This window comes from Gopherus flavomarginatus, chromosome 7 (assembly GCF_025201925.1).
Source record: "Gopherus flavomarginatus isolate rGopFla2 chromosome 7, rGopFla2.mat.asm, whole genome shotgun sequence".
Classification (NCBI taxonomy): Eukaryota; Metazoa; Chordata; order Testudines; family Testudinidae; genus Gopherus; species Gopherus flavomarginatus.
This window is the reverse complement of record NC_066623.1, coordinates 38,238,617-38,257,326: the sequence shown is the minus strand read 5'-3', so window position 1 is coordinate 38,257,326 and position 18,710 is coordinate 38,238,617. Positions and strand designations below refer to the sequence as shown.

General features: G+C 45.8%; 1 protein-coding gene and 1 pseudogene across 2 annotated transcripts in view; both read right to left on the bottom strand.

Annotated features, from left to right (window-relative positions):
• LOC127055768 (protocadherin beta-16-like) overlaps positions 1 to 18,710 on the bottom strand; it is a 48,460-nt gene that overhangs the window by 17,466 nt on the left and 12,284 nt on the right. The window contains exon 2 of one of the 2 annotated variants that reach the window (XM_050963102.1): positions 15,801 to 17,480. In XM_050963102.1, coding sequence (XP_050819059.1) covers positions 15,801 to 17,480 — 1,680 coding nt within the window. Of the gene's footprint in view, positions 1 to 15,800; positions 18,413 to 18,710 lie in introns of those variants that run through there. The other variant, XM_050963099.1, reaches the window with a different exon arrangement.
• On the bottom strand, positions 33 to 13,011 carry LOC127055909 (protocadherin beta-16-like; annotated as a pseudogene).

Here is an 18,710-nt window from a genome sequence, read left to right as displayed (position 1 = left end):
GAGGGAAAACGATTTGTCCGCCAATGTTAACTTTATTTGTAATTATTCCAGCCGCCCTTTCCCTGTAATCCTTTGTCACCCGTTCCCGGCGCAGACCCGTTGCTCTCTGGATTCCGACGTCTGACTGCAGCATCCACTGTGTGTCGACTGAGTCCAATAAGCTACATTTTCAGCACCGTCTTTGCTAATATCGCCACCTTGTGGTTCAGCTAAAATAAGACATCCCATGTTTACATTTTAAACTTACCCTTAAAATAAGACATCCCATGTTTACATTTTAAACTTACCCTATGTGCAGTTATTAACTGCATAGCAAAGATTTCTCTATTAAGTACAAATTGTGGTTATAACATTTCACAGTGAAAACTGTGAAATATTAAGGCAGATTATTACCGATTAGAGGAGATAGAGAATTGCAAAATAATATAATAGCAAATTGAATTGTGATCCTTCCTCACCACCGTTTCTTTTCTCACATGCCAATCAATACTTTTATTCTTCACAGCTAACTAAGTAAACAAGTTACTGCAAGTCTATCAAACGTCCCATCGCTTCTCCTTCGTCTACGAAGTTACAATAATTTGGCAATCCCTAAATCTATTATTCCCTTTTCTGTTTCGACGTTCTAGAGTAAATCTAGGATTGACCCAGTGGTTAAACACACATCATCTAGGTAATTGCGGGGAAGGGATCTCCTCCTTGCAGCTACACAATTATTCGACAAAATGAGTCTCCCATAGCAATTGGAAGAAGCAAACGTATCTTTCTCCTGATTTTTGTATCATATATATTTTATGGCAATACGGGCCATAACAGAAACAAGAAAAAAATTAAATTGAAGTCATAGAGAAGTAACGTATATATTTAATATTCCATCACATTCCTCTTCCGTAGTTATGTCACTGGATTGCATATCTGCATCTCAAAATCCTCCACTACCAGTATCATTAGCATCGCAGCAGCGGATTGGGGAGGTGTCCATTGTCTTTAATAATATTTAGCTTTTGTGTAAAGGACTCACGCTCTGTAAATGGGATCGTGGTTTCTCTTCCGCATTTTGGAGTCCGACAGTGAATAAATCTGCATCAGCGGCCTTCAGCAGTTGGTCGGAAAGACAAGAATTCTGACCAGAATCTCAGTCTAGAGCCACTAATTTACCTTCCTCACTCTGCGAGCCATGTCATTAAACGGGGGAGGTGCTGTTCTGAAGAAGGCACAAAATGAAGGGGCACTGTCATTTTAATCAAATTACTTGAACAATTACTTGCTGCCCAGTAAATATCCTACTGATGCCCTCAGCTGCCAATCACTAGATCAGAGGGAAGATAGCAAGACTGGGACTTTTCACCTTGGGAAAAAGACTAATAAAGGGGAGGGGATATGACTGAGGTCTATAATATCATGAATGGTGTGAAAAAAACAAATAAGGAGGTGTTATTTAGTACTTCTCATAACACAAGAAATGCAGGCACCAAATGAAATTAATAGGCAGCAGGTTTAAAACAAGCAAAAGGAAGAATTACTTGAAATTCTTCACACAACACACAGTCAACCTGTGGAACTCTTTGCTAGAGGATGTTGCGAAGGCCAATAGCAGAACAGCTTAAAAAAAAAGAACTAGATAAGTTCACGGAGGATAGGTTCATGGCTATTAGCTAGGATGAGCATGGATGTTGTCCTCAACCTCTGTTTGCCAGAAGCTGTGAATGAGTGAGGGGGACGGATCACTGGATGATTACCTGTTCTGTTCATTCCCTCTGGAGCACCGGCATTGACCACTGATGGAAGACAGGATACTAAGCTCGATGGATCTTTGGTCTGACACAGTATGGCCACTCTTATGTATGCATATAATAGGAGTCTTTCATATCTGTATTGATTGCTACGGATTCATAGACTCCAGAAGCTATAAATGATGTTTATTTTATAGAATAGCAGTAAACATTGCCTCTTCCTTCTATAAGTACCCCCCTCATCAAAACCGCAGCCACTGCTGGCTATTCATAAAATTGGCTTTGACGCTGACTGGCTTATAAGACTTTCTGCACGTTGATGTAGTCCACAGGCTTGGTGTTTTGCATCCTTTTCACGTAGTTTTGTCAGCACTGGCTTTGCTGATTGGTCTCGCAAACCAAGCTGCTACACTTTCACTACATAAATCGGTGGTACATCCACATCTTGAATACTGCCCCCATCTCAAAAAAGATATATTGGAATGGGAAAAGGTACAGAGAAGGGCAACAAAAATAATTAGGGGTAAGGAACAGATTCTATATGAAGAAACATTTAAAAGACTGGGATTTTTAAGGTTGGAAAGAGATGCCTAAGAGGGGTATAATAGAGGTTTATAAATTCTTGACTCGTGTAGAAAAAGCGAATAAGGAAATGTTATTTTGTCTTTCACATAATACAAGAACTAGGGGTCATGCAATGAAATGAAGAGGCAGCAGGTTTAAAACACAAGGAAGTACTTCACACAAAGCAGTGTCAACCTGTAAAACATTTTGCCAGGGGATGCTGTGAAGGCCAAAATTAGAACAGGGTTGAAAAAAAAAACCTAGATAAGTTTATGGAGGATAGGTCCACCAATAGCTATTAGCCAGGATGGGAAGGGATGCAATACTATGTTGTGCATGTCCCTACCCTCTGTTTGCCAGAAGCTGGGAGTGGGAGACAGGAGATGAATCACTCAATGATTTCCTGTTCTGTTCATTCCCTCTGAAGCACCTGGCATTGACCACAGTTGGAAGACAGGATACTGGGCTAGATGGAGTATTGGTCCAACACAGTATGACTGTTTTTATGTTCTTATGTAAAAAAATAATGTATAATAATAAAAATGTTTAGTACAGAAACTCCCTAAGATAAGGACCTCTCGAGATAGCAACGATGTGAGATAACAACATTGGAAAATAATACATTTTAAAAACCTTGGCCTAGCATGAAATGTGTAAGTTTCCCAGTCACAAACCTAGCATTGTGGCACAAAGTTACTAAAACAAACAAGGATCACAGGGGTAACCGTGTTAGTCTGGATCTGTAAAAAGCAACAAAGAGTCCTGTGGCACCTTATAGACTAACATATAGGAGGATAAGCTGCCGTGAGTGAATACCCGTGTGTCTGACTGACTTGGCTACACTCAAAACTCCAAAGCGCTGCCACGGGAGCGCTCCCACGGCAGCACTTTGAAGTGCGAGTGTGGTCGCAGCGTCAGCACTGGGAGAGAGCTCTCCCAGCTCTGCACGTACTCTACCTCCCCGTGGGGATTAGCTTGCAGCACTGGGAGCCGCGCTCCCAGCGCTGGGGCACTGTTTACACTGGCACTTTGCAGCGCTGTAAATTGCTGAGTTATGGGGTATGTTTTTTTCACACCCCTGAGCGAGAAACTTGCAGCACTGTAAAGTGCCAGTATAGCCAAGGCCGAAGTGGGTATTTACCCAGTAAAGCTTATGCTCCTATATGTCTGTTAGTCTATAAGGTGCCACAGGACTCTTTGTTGCTTAAAACAAACAAATGTTCTTTTAACAGTACTCCTCCTTTCTCCCTCCATTGACCCCACTCATAGTTGTACTTGGTCATAGAAGACCCAGAGTTCAGAGGTGCTTTTGCATGAGTTCACCTCCACTCTGGGTGGTAGGGGAGAGAAGGCACCTTGCTCATTCCTAAGGTTACCAGAAAGCAGGTGTGAAAAATTAGGATGGGGATAGGGGATAATAGGCACCTATATAAGACAAAGCCCCAAATATCAGGACTGACCCTATAAAATCAAGACATCTGGTCACCCTAGTCGTTCCTTCAGCCACTCACCACTCAGGTCACTCACTATGGCAACTGTTGTGCATCGTGCCACCATTCAGTTCACTGATCTGTCGCTGATGGCCCTGTGCTGTCACCTTCTGCTGCCACCTGGCACTGTGACCTCTGCAAATCGGTCTCCTGAGATTCCACTCAGCTCTCAGTGATTTCATCTCTCAGTAAGGGAACCTCACTGCTAGTACAGGCTGAGATGTCTCTTCCAGGGAAACACTCTCCCACAGCAGGTTTGAGCACTTGCACCTGATTATCAGTGATTTCAGCTCTAGTGGTCACTTAAAAACACACACACACACACACACAAAAAAGACTCTCCATGTAGCCTAAAAACCTCTATCTTTAAACAGGGGAAGGGGTAGGTCAAATAATGCTGTGACTCTTAGGCACAGCCCACACAACCAAGTAAAACTCCTGTCCCCTCCCTTTCTCCACGGAGGCCTGGTCTACACTACGCATTTAAACCAATTTTAGCAGCGTTAAACCGATTTAACGCTGTACTCGTCCACACTATGACGCCCTTCATATCGATATAAAGGGCTCTTTAAATCGGTTTCTATACTCCTCCCCGATGAGAGGAGTAGCGCTAAAATCGGTATTACCATATCGGATTAGGGTTAGTGTGGCCGCAAATCAATGGTATTGGCCTCCGGGCGGTATCCCACCGTGCACCATTGTGACCGCTCTGGACAGCAGTCTGAACTCGGATGCACTGGCCAGGTATACAGGAAAAGCCCCGTAAACTTTTGAATTTCATTTCCTGTTTGGTCAGCGTGGAGCTGTGATCAGCACAGGTGACCACGCAGAGCTCATCAGCACAGGTAGCAATGCAGTCTCCTGAGAATCGAAAAAGAGCTCCAGCATGGACCGCACGGGAGGTACTGGATCTGATGGCTATATGGGGAGAGGATTCAGTGCTAACAGAACTCCGTTCCAAAAGACAAAATGAAAAAATATTTGAAAAAATTTCCAAGGCTATCAAAGGCCACACCAGGGACTCAGTGCAGTGCAGAGTGAAAGTTAAGGAGCTCAGACAAGCCTACAAGAAAACCAAAGCAGCAAACGGAAGGTCCGGGTCAGGGCCGAAAACATGCCGCTTCTACGCTGAGCTGCATGCAATTTTAGGGGGCTGCGCCACCACTACCCCACACCTGTCCGTGGATTCTGAGGTGGTAGTTGTAATCTCAACCATGGCTGAGGATTCTGCAGAGGGGGAAGATGAGGAGGAGGTGGAGGAAGAGGAGGACGACCTTGCAGCGAGCACACAGCACTTCGTTAGCCCCAACAGCCAGGAGCTTTTTGTGACTCAGACAGAATTACCCTCCCAGCCCTCCCAAGCCACTAGCCCAGATAGTGAAGCCATGGAAGCGACCTCTGGTGAGTGTACCTTTGTAAATATAAAACATGGTTTAAAAGCAAGCGCTTTTTAATGATTGATTTGCCATGAGGGCTTGGGATGCATTCGCGGCCAGTAAAGTTACTGGAAAAGTTTGTTAACATGTCTGGGGATGGAGAGGAAATCCTCCAGGGACATCTCCATGAAGTGCTCCTGGAGGTACTCCAAAAGCCTTTGCAGAAGGTTTCTGGGCAAGGCAGCCTTGTTCCGTTCACCATGGTAGGACACTTTACCATGCCATGCATGTAGAAAATAATCGGGTATCATTGAATGACAAAGCATAGCTGTGTTTGGTCCCGGTGATTGCTGGCATTCAAGAAACATCTGATCTTCATCTCGCTCTGTTATCCTCAGCAGAGTGATATAGTTCATGGTAACCTGGTTGAAATTCAGGAATTTAATTAAGGGGACAGAGATGGCCATTTTCCTACTGGGCTGTTGCTTAAAAGAAATCCTTCCTTGCACGTAGCCAAGCGGGGGGAGGGGACGAAGGATAGCGCTAAGCTTTTTTGCGTTTGGCTACCAGGAATCGTCCCAGCTACCAGCCACACAGTGGGAGGTGGAAAGGGGGGTGATTAGCAGTGATCTTCCTTGATACCAGCCAAGCGGTGGGAGGAGGGGTAAAGCAATCATCCTAGAGAATTGGATGGGAGGGTTGGCTTCTGCTGCTGCATGTTAACAGGAAGAAGCATCAGAGGGCACTGTGTATATGAAGGCTGGAGAAGTCGAAAGACAATGGCTTACTATGGCCGCATGCAAGCTGAATTCTGATGCCCGGACCTGCATCTGTGAGATCTGTAACACCAGAGCTGCAGGCACTCAATATTAAGATGCAAAATGCGACCTTGTAGTGAAATCACATGTGCTATGTAAGGTGAATAGTGTTGTTCACTGTGAAAGAATTTAACCCTTGTTCTGTAAAATGTATCTTTTTAAATACTTCTCTCCCTTTTTTCCCTCCCTCATGCAGCTGCACATTTTCCAAGCCTCCCTACTCCATCCCAAAGGCTCTCTCAGATAAGGCGGAGAAAAAAGAAGATGCGAGACAAAATGTTCTTGGAAATCATGGAAGTAACCCGCAATGAAAGAGCTTATCTGAATGACTGGAAGGATGTGGTAGCAAAGTACAGGAAAGATGCCAGTGAACATGAGGACAGGAGGGACCAACGTGAGGATAGGAGGGACGAACGTGAGGATAGGAGAGACGCTCGAGATGAGAGGTGGCAGCAGGAAGATCAGAGGTGTAGGCAGGAAGACCAGCGGTGGCAGGATGCAACGCTGGAGCGGCTGCATGATCAAACTGATATCCTCCGACGTCTGGTGGATCTTCAGGAAGAGCAGCGGGGTCACAGAGTGCCGCTGCAGCCCCTGTGTAATCACCCTCACCACTCACCAGGTTCCATATCTTCCTCACCCAGATGTGTAAGAACGCGTGGGGGAAGGCTTCGTGCACCCACCCACTCCACCCAAGTGGACAGTCCAACCAAAAGGCTGTCATTACACTGAAATGTATTTAATGGTCTTTTCCTTCTCTCCTATGCTCCTCCCAAACCACACCCGGGATACCTTGTCAGTTCTCTGCCTCTTTTTATAATTACTTTTTAATAATGAATACATGATTTTTAAATGATAGAGACTTTATTTCCTTAAGCAAGCTGTAATCGAAGGGGGAGGGTGGGTTGCTTACAGGGAATGACTTTTAATAAAGAATACATGATTTTTAAACAAAAGTGACTTTATTTAATTAAGCAAGCTGTAATCGAAGGGAGAGGGTGGGTTGCTTTCAGGGAAGGAGTCAATAAAGGGGGGGCGTTCATGAAGGGGAAACAAACACAGCAGTCACACCGTACCCTGGCCCGTGATGAAACTCGTTTTCAAAGCTTCTCTGATGCGCACCGCTTCCTGGTGTGCTCTTCTAATCGTCCTGGTGTCTGGCTGCACGTAATCAGCGGCCAGGTGATTTGCCTCAGCCTCCCACCCTGCCATGAAGGTCTCCCCCTTACTCTCACAGAGATTGTGGAGCACACAGCAAGCAGCAATAACAAAGGGGACATTGGTTTGGCTGAGGTCTGAGCGAGTCAGTAATGTGCGCCAGCGCGCCTTTAAACGGCCAAATGCACATTCTACCACCATCCTGCACTTGCTCAGCCTGTAATTGAACAGCTCCTGACCACTGTCCAGGCTGCCTGTGTATGGCTTCATGAGCCATGGCATCAAGGGGTAGGGTGGGCCCCCAGGATAACTACAGGCATTTCAACATCCCCAACTGTTATTTTCTGGTCTGGGAAGTAATTCCCTTGCTGCAGCAGTTTAAACAGAGCAGTGCTTCTGAAGACGTGAGCGTCATGAACCCTTCCTGGCCATCCCACGTGGATGTTGGTGAAACGTCCCTTGTGATCCACCAGTGCTTGCAGCACCATGGAAAAGTACCCCTTGTGGTTTATGTAGTGGGTGCTCTGGGGCTCCGGTGCCAAGATAGGGATATGGGTTCCATCTATTGCCCCCCCCCCCACATGTTTCCCAGAGTCACAACCTTTCGTAGCAGCAGCTTAATGATTGCTTTGGCTACTTGCATCACAGCAGCCCCCACAGTAGATTTTCCCACTCCAAATTGATTCCCGACTGACCGGTAGCTGTCTGGCATTGCAAGCTTCCAGAGGGCTACTGCCACTTGCTTCTCCACTGTGAGGGCTGCTCTCATCTTGGTATTATGGCACTTCAGGGCAGGTGAAAGCAGTCACAAAGTTCCATGAAAGTGCCCTTACACATGCAGAAGTTTCGCAGCCACTGGGAATCGTCCCACACCTGCAAAACTATGCGGTCCCACCAGTCTGTGTTTGTTTCCAGGGCCCAAAATCGGCGTTCAATGGCTAGAACCTGCCCCATTACCAGCAGGATCTCCAAAGTGCAGGGGCCCGCGGTTTGAGATAATTCTGTGTCCATGTCCTCATCACTCTCGTCGCCGCGCTGCTGTAGCCACCGCCTCCTCCTCGCCTGGCTTTGCAGGTCCCGGTTCAGCATAGACTGCACGAGAATGCACGAGGTGTTTACAACGTCCACTATTGCAGTATTGATCTGAGCAGGGTCCATGCTTGCTGTGTTATGGCGTTTGCACAGTTCACCCAGGAAAAAAGGCGCGAAATGGTTGTCTGCTGCTTTCACGAAGGGCGGGGTGAGACTGTACCCAGAACCACCCGCGACAATGATTTTTGCCCCATCAGGCACTGGGCTCTCAACCCAGAATTCCAAGGGGTGGGGGAGACCGTGGGAACTAGGGGATAGCTACGGGATAGCTACCCACAGTGCAACGCTCCAGAAATCGGCGCTAGCCTCGGACCATGGACGCACACCATCAAATTAATGTGCTTAGTGTGGCCGCGTGCACTCGACTTTATACAATCTGTTTTATAAAACAGGTTTATGTAAAATCGGAATAATCCCGTAGTGTAGACGTACCCATCTGGCATCCACACTCTCTGCTCAGTGAATGCAGTTCAGTTGAGGGTGTGACCAGTGCTTAATTTGTAATGAAAGATGCATCAGTGTTCAAGCAAGTTTTTTACTTTCATAACTGATGTGGCAAGTCCATAGGTCCCAGAGCTATGAACTGCCAAGACTACATGTGCTGGGACTCAGCCCTGGCACAAATTAAGCACTTAGGTCACACTCCTCAGGACAGGTCAAGAACAGTTGTACTGCCCTTTACTCATACAATAAAGATAACATTTCATTAGCCCCACATTCATTAAAAGTGATTGCTAACCCAACACCAGCCAAATCTGATCACTTTGGCACACAGCTTGTCTGGTGGATACCGAAGCAGAAGAGGTGTGTTCATATAAATACAGTCTTGCCTTGATGCCTTCCACCCTCCACAGCCTGGCTAACAGGGTGAGCAGATGAGATGAAGAAAATATTGGGACACATGGATGAGCCGGGGAGGATCCGCAGGTGGAAAAGAGAAAAAAGGCAAGCGCTGTTGGCGGAGGAGCAAAACTGTGCTGCCGGTGTGCCGGCGGAGTGAAATATCGGGACAAATTGTGTCCCGACCAAAGATCAGTCAGGACGCGGGACAACCATCCAGGATTTTATTGGGTTCCCTGGTCACCCTACCGGCTCATCACTAGCTGTCAGAGGAGAACTCATTCAGACCTTACTTACAAATTATAATTTCAAATCATTAGGTTTGTCAACATCACTGAAACAAAGGCACCAAAACTGTCATAAAAAAACAATAGCTGTGTGAGGAAGCTGGTCCTTCTTCATACTTTTCAAACCTTTTATGCTTTTTCAGGTACAAGTACTTTATCATATATTTTATATACTTTTAAAGTGTGTATTAATGTTTAAATTCAAATTTCCAACCAAGGACTAAATTGGCAACACCACATGTAAATAATGAGCACTGTGGAGGGGGATGATGTGGAAATTCAGGGGAGGGGTTGGGAAATTCCTCCCTTAGATACTTCTGTTTTACTTTAACATTTCCCTGATCTCTGTCATTTCACCTTCATGCAGTAACCTAACAACTCGCACGTCATATAGATTACCTTGGAAAATACTACTGAAGAAGCAAGGTCAAGCTCAGATTCTCTGTAAAATTTCAAATTCCATAGAGCCTCATGCAGAAAATAATTCTAGGTTACATAGTTCTGCTATTATTGAGTTCTTGATAAATACATAAACAACTACTTTTTTAATTTTCCTTTGTCAACCTTCAATCTTTCTTTGTAGAGCTCAGAGAGTCTGCACAGAGACCAATATCACATTCTGATGAATAGACTTTTAGAGAGGAAAAGAACATAACTGGTATCTAAAAGGGTGTCATCAGGAGGAGGGAGAAAACTTGTTCACCTTAGCCTCCAATGATAGAACAAGAAGCAATGGACTTAAACTGCAGCAAGGGAGATTTAGGTTGGACATTAGGAAAAAGTTCCTAACTGTCAGGGTAGTTAAACACTGGAATAGATTGCCTAGGGAAGTTGTGGTATCTCCATCTCTGGAGATATTTAAGAGTAGGTTAGATAAATATCTATTAGGGATGGTCTAGACAGTAGTTGGTCCTGCCATGAGGGCAGGGGACTGGACTCGATGAACTCTCGAGGTCCCTTCCAGTCCTAGAGTCTATGAGTCTATAAAAAGAAATTAAGTATAAATATCTTAGCCTGAACATCATACAAGTGGAAAAAAATGAATCAACTACAGAAAAGGCTCCCTAAGAAAAACATCTCTAGACATTTCTGGAAATATATAAGTAATTTTCATAGCAGTAGAAACAAAAATATTCAAGTAAGGTATTGATGGAAATGGAATGAAATAAGCACTCATTTCGCTCACCGATTCTTTCTCCTCCTTTAGCTGAGAGTTAATCTGAGAATCAAGAATGGACCCTTCTGCAACGCTGGGGTCAACGGGTAGACAAGGTACCAGAGGCCTGAGAAATTTAAACTCGCTGGTACCTGATCCATTTGTCAAGTAAACCTCATAACAATAAGATTGAGGCAGAGTCCCAGTGCTGCTCGTCTCCGCAGGATTTGTAGGGAAGTTGCGGTCACTATAAAAGTTCCTAGACGATGGAACATATTTATCTCGGCACTGCCTCGTTTTGTACAGCCGGATCGAGATAATCGTTACCACAGAAACCAGAAAAAGGAATGAAATGAAAGACAAAGAAATGACTAGATACAGCGTTAACGTGTCCTGCTGCTCCTCCTCTTGTGGTACATCCAGTAACTGCATGTAGGCGTCTGAAAACCCATCCACCAGAAGAACATTAAGCGTCGAGGTGGTGGATCTGGCCGGCTCTCCGTTATCTCTAACCAGGACGACAAGTTTCTGTTTCACAGAGTCCGGGCTCGCTATAGGCCGGCTGGTTTTTACTTCCCCGGTTTGGAGCCCCACAGCGAAGAGACTTGGGTCTGTGGCCTTGAGCAGCTGGTAGGAAAGCCAAGAATTCTGACCGGAATCTCCATCCACAGCCACCACCTTCGTCACCAGGTAACCCGCCTCCGCCGATCTGGGAACCAGGTCACTAGCTGGGGCGCTGCTGTTCTGCAGAGGGTATAAAATGAAGGGGGCGTTGTCATTTTCGTCAATTATCACAACTCGGACAATGACTTCAGAGCTCAGTGACGGGGACCCGCCATCTGCAGCTCTCACTGTAACCTGGAAATCCCTCCTTTGCTCATAATCCAGAGACTGCAGCGCGTACACCTGCCCGTTCTCGGAGTTTATGGAGATGGAGGAGGAGAAGGGTAGGTCACCGATGTTGCCAGGCAATGCCGAATACGTCACTTTGGCATTCTGCTCTGTGTCTAGGTCAGCAGCACGGACAGTTCCAATCAACAGGCCCGGGGGGTTGTTCTCCTTCAGGTACATGACGTATGAACTTTCATTAAATACAGGGGGGTTGTCATTAATATCCGATAGCTGAACTCGGATGACCCTAACGGAGGTGAGCCTCGGAGTGCCCCGGTCTGTGGCTGTGATGGTTATGTTATACTCAGGCACTTTCTCTCGGTCCAGGGGCTTTTGTGTAACAAGCTCGTAATAATTCTTCAGAGTCGATTTTAAAGCAAATGGGACATTGTTCTGAATGGAGCAGAGCGTTCTGCCATTGTCCCCGGAATCTCGGTCGCTCACACTGAACAGGGCCACCACTGTCTCAGGGGACGAGTCCTCGGGTATGGTGCTGGTGAGGGATGTCAGCGTCACCTCCGGGGCGTTGTCATTCATATCCTCGATTTCCACCACGACTTTGCAGTGCGCATATAAACCCCCGCCATCTGTGGCCTGAATTTCTATTTCATACAATGCTGCGTCCTCAAAATCAATTATCCCCAAAACAGTGATTTCGCCAGTGAACGGATTTAGCTGAAATAACTTGAGGACTCTGTCAGGGACCTGCCCGAATGAATAGGTGATTTCTGCATTTGAACCTTGATCCAAATCACTGGCTTCAACCTTAGTGACCAAAGTACCTTTAGGACTATTTTCCATTAACTGCACCTTGTACACCGACTGACTAAACTGCGGGAAGTTATCGTTGCTGTCCAACACATTAACGCGTACTCGGGCTGTGCCGGTTCTCTGTGGCAGGCCCCCATCGGCGGCTGTGAGAATCAGCATCAACTGCGCCTGCTCCTCCCGATCTAATTGTTTCTCTAATACCAGCTCCGCGAATTTACTGCCGTCCCCCCGGGAAAGCACATCCAGGCTGAAGTGCTCATTGGAGCTGATTGCGTAACTCTGGATACCGTTTGTTCCTATGTCTGAATCTTGGGCCCTTTCCAAGGGGAAGCGGCTATTTACGGGGAACGGTTCAGGTATTTTTAAAACGAATTCATTTTTAGAGAATTTGGGGGAATTGTCGTTCACATCATCTATCTGCACCTCTATTCGGTACAGCTGCAATGGATTTTCCAACACAATTTCGAATTGCAGAAAACACGGGTCCCTCTGTCCGCACAGATCCTCACGATCTATTTTCTCCTTTATTATCACATCCCCGGAGCTTGTGTTCAGCTCAAAATATTGCTTGCTGCTTTTAGAAATCAGCCGGGCACTGCGACCAGACAATTTCCCTACATCCAGTTTCAAATCCTTTGCAATATTAGCAACTAGGGACCCGCTTTTCTTCTCTTCGGGCACAGAATAGCGGATCGTCTCACACGCGCCCAGGGCCACACACAGACACAGAAAGAAAGACAGAACTTGCCTTTTCCTGGAGCGATTCTCCATTCCGCCAGCCATTCCCGGGTCAGATCTGAAAACACAGGCCTCTCTGCAAAGCTGCTGCGGCCATTCATATGTTGTGCTAGGGGAAAATGATTTGTCGGCAAATATTGACTTTATTTGTAATTATTCAGCCTCCCTTTCCCTGCAATCCTTTGCCACCCGTTCCCGGCGCAGACCCGTTGCCGTCTGGATTCCGATGTCCGAGTGCAGCTTCCACTGTGTGCCGATGGAGTCCAATAAACTACATTTTCAGCACCGTCTTTGCTAATATTGCCACCTTGTGGTTCAGCGAAAATAAGACATCCCATGTTTACATTTTAAACTTGCCCTATGTGCAGTTACTAACTGCATAGCAAAGATTTCTCTATTAAATACAAATTGTGGTTATAACATTTCACAGTAAACACTGTGGAATATTAAGGTAGATTATTACCGATTGGAGGAGAATGAGAGATGCAAAATTATATAATAGTCAATTGAATTGTGATCCATCCACACCACAGTTTCTTCTCTCACACCCCAATACTTTTATTGTTCAGAGCTAACTCAGTAAAGAAGTTACTACAAGTCGATCCCCTGTCCTATAGCTTCTCTTTCGTCCACGAGATTAGCGATATCCTGGAAATCTCTAGGTCCTATGGTTCCCTTGCTACTGATGGACCTACTTGTTAAGCAAACATCATATAGGTAACCGCAGGGAAGGGATCCAGTCCTGGCTTCTAAACAATCATTCGAAAAAAATGTGTCTCCCGTGGCAATTGGAAGAAGCAGGTCAATGTATTTCTCCTCATCCTCTTATCTTACATATTTTATGGCAGTACAGGCCACAGCAGAAACAAGTAAAACAACGGAATTGAAGCCAAAGAGATAACTAAGTACACCTGTACCTCGATATAACGGGACCAGGTATAACACAAATTTGTGTATTACGCAGTAAAGCAGTGCTGGCGGGGGGCAGGACTGTGCACTCCCGTGAATCAAAGCAAGTTCGATATAATGCGGTTTCACCTATAACGCAGTACGATTTTTGGCTCCCTTATATCGAGGTAGAGGTGTATATACTCTAGATCCCATCACATTTTTCTTCCGTAGTTATCTCACTAAATTGCATATGTGCATCTGAAAACCCATCCAACAGCAGTACATTTTGCATCACAGAAGTGGATTGGGGCAAGTATCTATTTTCTTTAAGAATGACATCTAGGTTTTGCTTAAAATGAGTCTCGCTCCGTAACTGGTATTGTGATTTCTCTTCACCATTTTCAGTCCGACAGTGAAGGTAGGAAAGACAAGAATTCTGAGCAGTCTTCATTTACAGTCACCACCTTGGTCACAAGGTAGCCAGCTTTCGTTGCAATGCGAACCAGGTAATTAAATGGAGAAGTGCTGTTCTGAAGACGGTATAAAATAAAGTGGCCGTTTACATTTTAATCAAATACTAACAACCTGGACAATGATTTCCTGCCAGCAAAAATCCTGTTGATGCCATCAGCTGTCACTATGTCACCGGTATGCATGTAATAGGGGTTTTTCACATCAGTGTTGATTGCTATGGGTTCATAAACTCCAGAAGCTGTAAATGATGGTGATTTCATAGGATTTAAGTAAATATTGCTTCCTCTTTCTACAAGTACCTCCAACTGTGAAACCGCAGCCACTGCTGGCTACTCTCATTGCAAAGGGTTTGAGGGGAAAATAAAGCAAAGTTTACATTTCCTTAAGTAGGTCTATTTTACTTTAACGTTTCCCTGATCTCTGTCATGTCACATTCGCGCAGAAGCCCGGCAACTCGCACCTCAGAGTCTCACCGTCTGAAAACACAACTGAAGAAGCAAGGGCAGACATACATTACTTGTAACATTTCAGATTCCACAGAGTGTTCTGCAGACAGCTCTATCCAGGTCACATAGTTCCGCTGCTATTGAGTTCTTGACAAATACATAAACAATTACTTTTTAAATATCCCTTGAGACGCTTCCGCCTTCCTTTGCAGAGATCACAGATGCTGCACAGAGACCAGTATCACAGTTTGATAAATGATTTTAGAGAGGAAAATAGCATAGGAGTACATAAAGAAAAGTACTTAAGTATAGATATATTGGTTTGAACATCATACAAGTGGAAAAGATGAATAAACTACAGAAAAAAGATCCCTTCAAAACTAGACATTTATCAAGGAACTCTTAGGCCTTGTCTACAGGACAGTTTTGTGCAAAAAGTTATGCCACTTTAATTAAACGGTTGTTGCATGTCCACACTATGCTTCTTGTGTCAGCAGAGCACATTCACAGTAGCAGCTCTTGCATGGACACAGGGAGCAGTGCACTGTGGGTAGCAACTATCCGACTGTGCAACTGGCGTCAGGGTGCTTTGTGAAGGGTTTGCATTGCCCCACGGAGTACGTACAATTTACATGATGCATGTTTTAACCTCATTCTTCCATGGGCACCCTTTACTAGATTACCAACCGCTTTTCAACTGAAGTTTGGAGGAGGGGAGGAAGCAGGAGGAAAGTGTGTGACAGGGAGTGTGTGTGTGTGTTGGGAAAGAATATGTTGGCATACTGTCTCTTAAAGTTCAGGCAGGAGCCTGAGCAAACCCCTTGAGGAAGGAGAAGAGAGAATGAACCCCCCACCCACATCATCCACCTGCTCTGCACAGCATAGCAGTCTCTCACCCTCTTACTCCTGCAGCAAGAGCCGGCTCTCCCCTGAGTGCTGCTCTCTTCCTACTACTAGAGAGAGCAGGATTCCACATTTATGGTTCTGTGATTCCCTTCTAAGTAATTTTCAGAGATGTAGAAACAGATATATTCAAAAAATGTATCACTGGAAATGGAGTGAAATAAGCACTCACCTCTCTCACCGATCCTTTCTCTCCTTTTAGTTGAGAGTTAATCTGAGAGTCAAGTATGGACTCTCCTGCAGCGATGGGATCAACTGGTAGAGATGGTACCAGCGGCCTGAGAAATTTAAATTCGCTGGTACCAGACCCAGTTGTCAAGCAAACCTCATAACAATAAGATTCAGGCAGAGTCCCAGTGCCGCTCGTCTCTGCTGGATTTGTGGGGAAGTTGCGGTCACTGTAAAAGTTCCTGGACGATGAAACGTACCGATCTCGGCACTGCCTTGTCTTGTACAGCCGGATGGCGACAATTGTTACCACAAAAAACAGAAAAAGGAATGAAATGAAAGACAAAGAAATGACAAGATACAGGGTTAATGTGTCCTGCTGCTCCTCCTCTTGTGGTACATCCAGTAACTGCATGTAGGCGTCTGAAAACCCATCCACCAGAAGCACATTCAGCGTCGAGGTGGTGGATCTGGCCGGCTCTCCGTTGTCTCTAACCAGGACGACAAGTTTCTGTTTCACAGAGTCCGGGCTCGTTACAGGCCTGCTGGTTTTAACTTCCCCGGTTTGGAGCCCCACAGCGAAGAGACTTGGGTCTGTGGCCTTGAGCAGCTGGTAGGAAAGCCAAGAATTCTGACCGGAATCTCCGTCCACAGCCACCACCTTCGTCACCAGGTAACCCGCCTCCGCCGATCTGGGAACCAGGTCATTAGCGGGGGAGCTGCTGTTCTGCAGAGGGTATAAAATGAAGGGGGCGTTGTCATTTTCGTCAATTATCACAACTCGGACAATGACTTCAGAGCTCAGTGGCGGGGACCCGCCATCTGCAGCTCTCACTGTAACCTGGAAATCCCTCCTTTGCTCATAATCCAGAGACTGCAGCGCGTACACGTTCCCGTTCTCGGAGTTTATGGAGATGGAGGAGGAGAAGGGCAGGTCACCGATGTTGCCAGGCAATGCCGAATACGTCACTTTGGCATTCTGCTCTGTGTCTAGGTCAGCAGCACGGACAGTTCCAATCAACAGGCCCGGGGGGTTGTTCTCCTTCAGGTACATGACGTATGAACTTTCATTAAATACAGGGGGGTTGTCATTAATATCCGATAGCTGAACTCGGATGATCCTCACGGAGGTGAGCCTCGGAGTGCCCCGGTCTGTGGCTGTGATGGTTATGTTATACTCAGGCACTTTCTCTCGGTCCAGGGGCTTTTGTGTAACAAGCTCGTAATAATCCTTCAGAGTCGATTTTAAAGCAAATGGGACATTTTCCTGAATGGAGCAGAGCGTTCTGCCATTGTCCCCGGAATCTCGGTCGCTCACACTGAACAGGGCCACCACTGTCTCAGGGGACGAGTCCTCGGGTATGGTGCTGGTGAGGGATGTCAGCGTCACCTCCGGGGCGTTGTCATTCATATCCTCGATTTCCACCAGGACTTTGCAATGCGCAGATAAACCGCCGCCATCCGTGGCCTGAATTTCTACTTCATACATTGCTGCGTCCTCAAAATCAATTATCCCCAAAACAGTGATTTCGCCAGTGAACGGATTTAGCTGAAATAACTTGAGGACTCTGTCAGGGACCTGCCCGAATGAATAGGTGATTTCTGCATTTGAACCTTGATCCAAATCACTGGCTTCAACCTTAGTGACCAAAGTGTCCCTCGGACTATTTTCCATTAACTGCACCTTGTACACCGACTGACTAAACTGCGGGAAGTTATCGTTGTTGTCAAGCACATTAACGCGTATTCTGGCTGTGCCGGTTCTCTGTGGCAGGCCCCCATCGGCGGCTGTGAGAATCAGCATCAACTGCGCCTGCTCCTCCCGATCTAATTGTTTCTCTAATACCAGCTCCGCGTATTTACTGCCGTCCCCCCGGGAAAGCACATCCAGGCTGAAGTGCTCATTGGAGCTGATTGCGTAACTCTGGATGCCGTTTGTTCCTACGTCTGAATCTTGGGCCCTTTCCAAGGGGAAGCGGGTGTTTATGGGGATCTGTTCAGGCATTTTTAAAAGAAATTCATTTGTAGAGAATTTAGGGTTATTGTCATTCACATCATCTATCTGCACCTCCGCTTTGTACAGCTGCAGTGGATTTTCCAACACAATTTCGAATTGCAGAAAACACGGATCTCTCTGTCCGCACAGATCCTCACGGTCTATTTTCTCCTTTATTATCACATCCCCGGAGCTTGTGTTCAGCTCAAAATATCGCTTGCTGCTTTTAGAAATCAGCCGGGCACTGCGACTAGACAATTTTCCTGTATCCAGTTTCAAATCCTTTACAATATTAGCAACTAGGGACCCGCTTTTCTTCTCTTCGGGCACAGAATAGCGGATCGCCTCACACGGCCCCAGGGACACACACAGATACAGAAAGAAAGACAGAACTTGCCTTTTCCTGGAGCGATTCTCTATTCTGCCGGCCATTCCTGGGTCAGATCTGAAACACAGGTCTCCCTGCAAAGCTGCTGCAGCCATTCATATGTTGTGCTAGAGGGAAAACTATTTGTCCGCCAATATTGACTTTATTTGTAATTATTCATCCGCCCTTTCCCTGTAATCCTTTGTCACCCGTTCCCGGTGCAGACCCGTTGCCGTCTGGATCCAAACGTCTGAGTGCAGTTTCCAATGAGCGCCGACGGAGTCCAAAAAGATGCATTTTCAGCACCTTCTTTGCTAATATCGCCATCTTGTGGTTCAGCTAAAATAAGATATCCCATGTTTACATTTTAAACTTACTATGAGCAGTTATTAACAGCACAACAAAGTTTTTTCTATTAAGTACAAATTGTGGTTATAACATTTCACACTGTGGTATATTAAGGTAGATTATTACTGATTGGAGGAGATAGAGAGTTGCAAAATTATATAATAGTCAATTGAATTTTGATCCTTCCACACTACAGTTTCTTC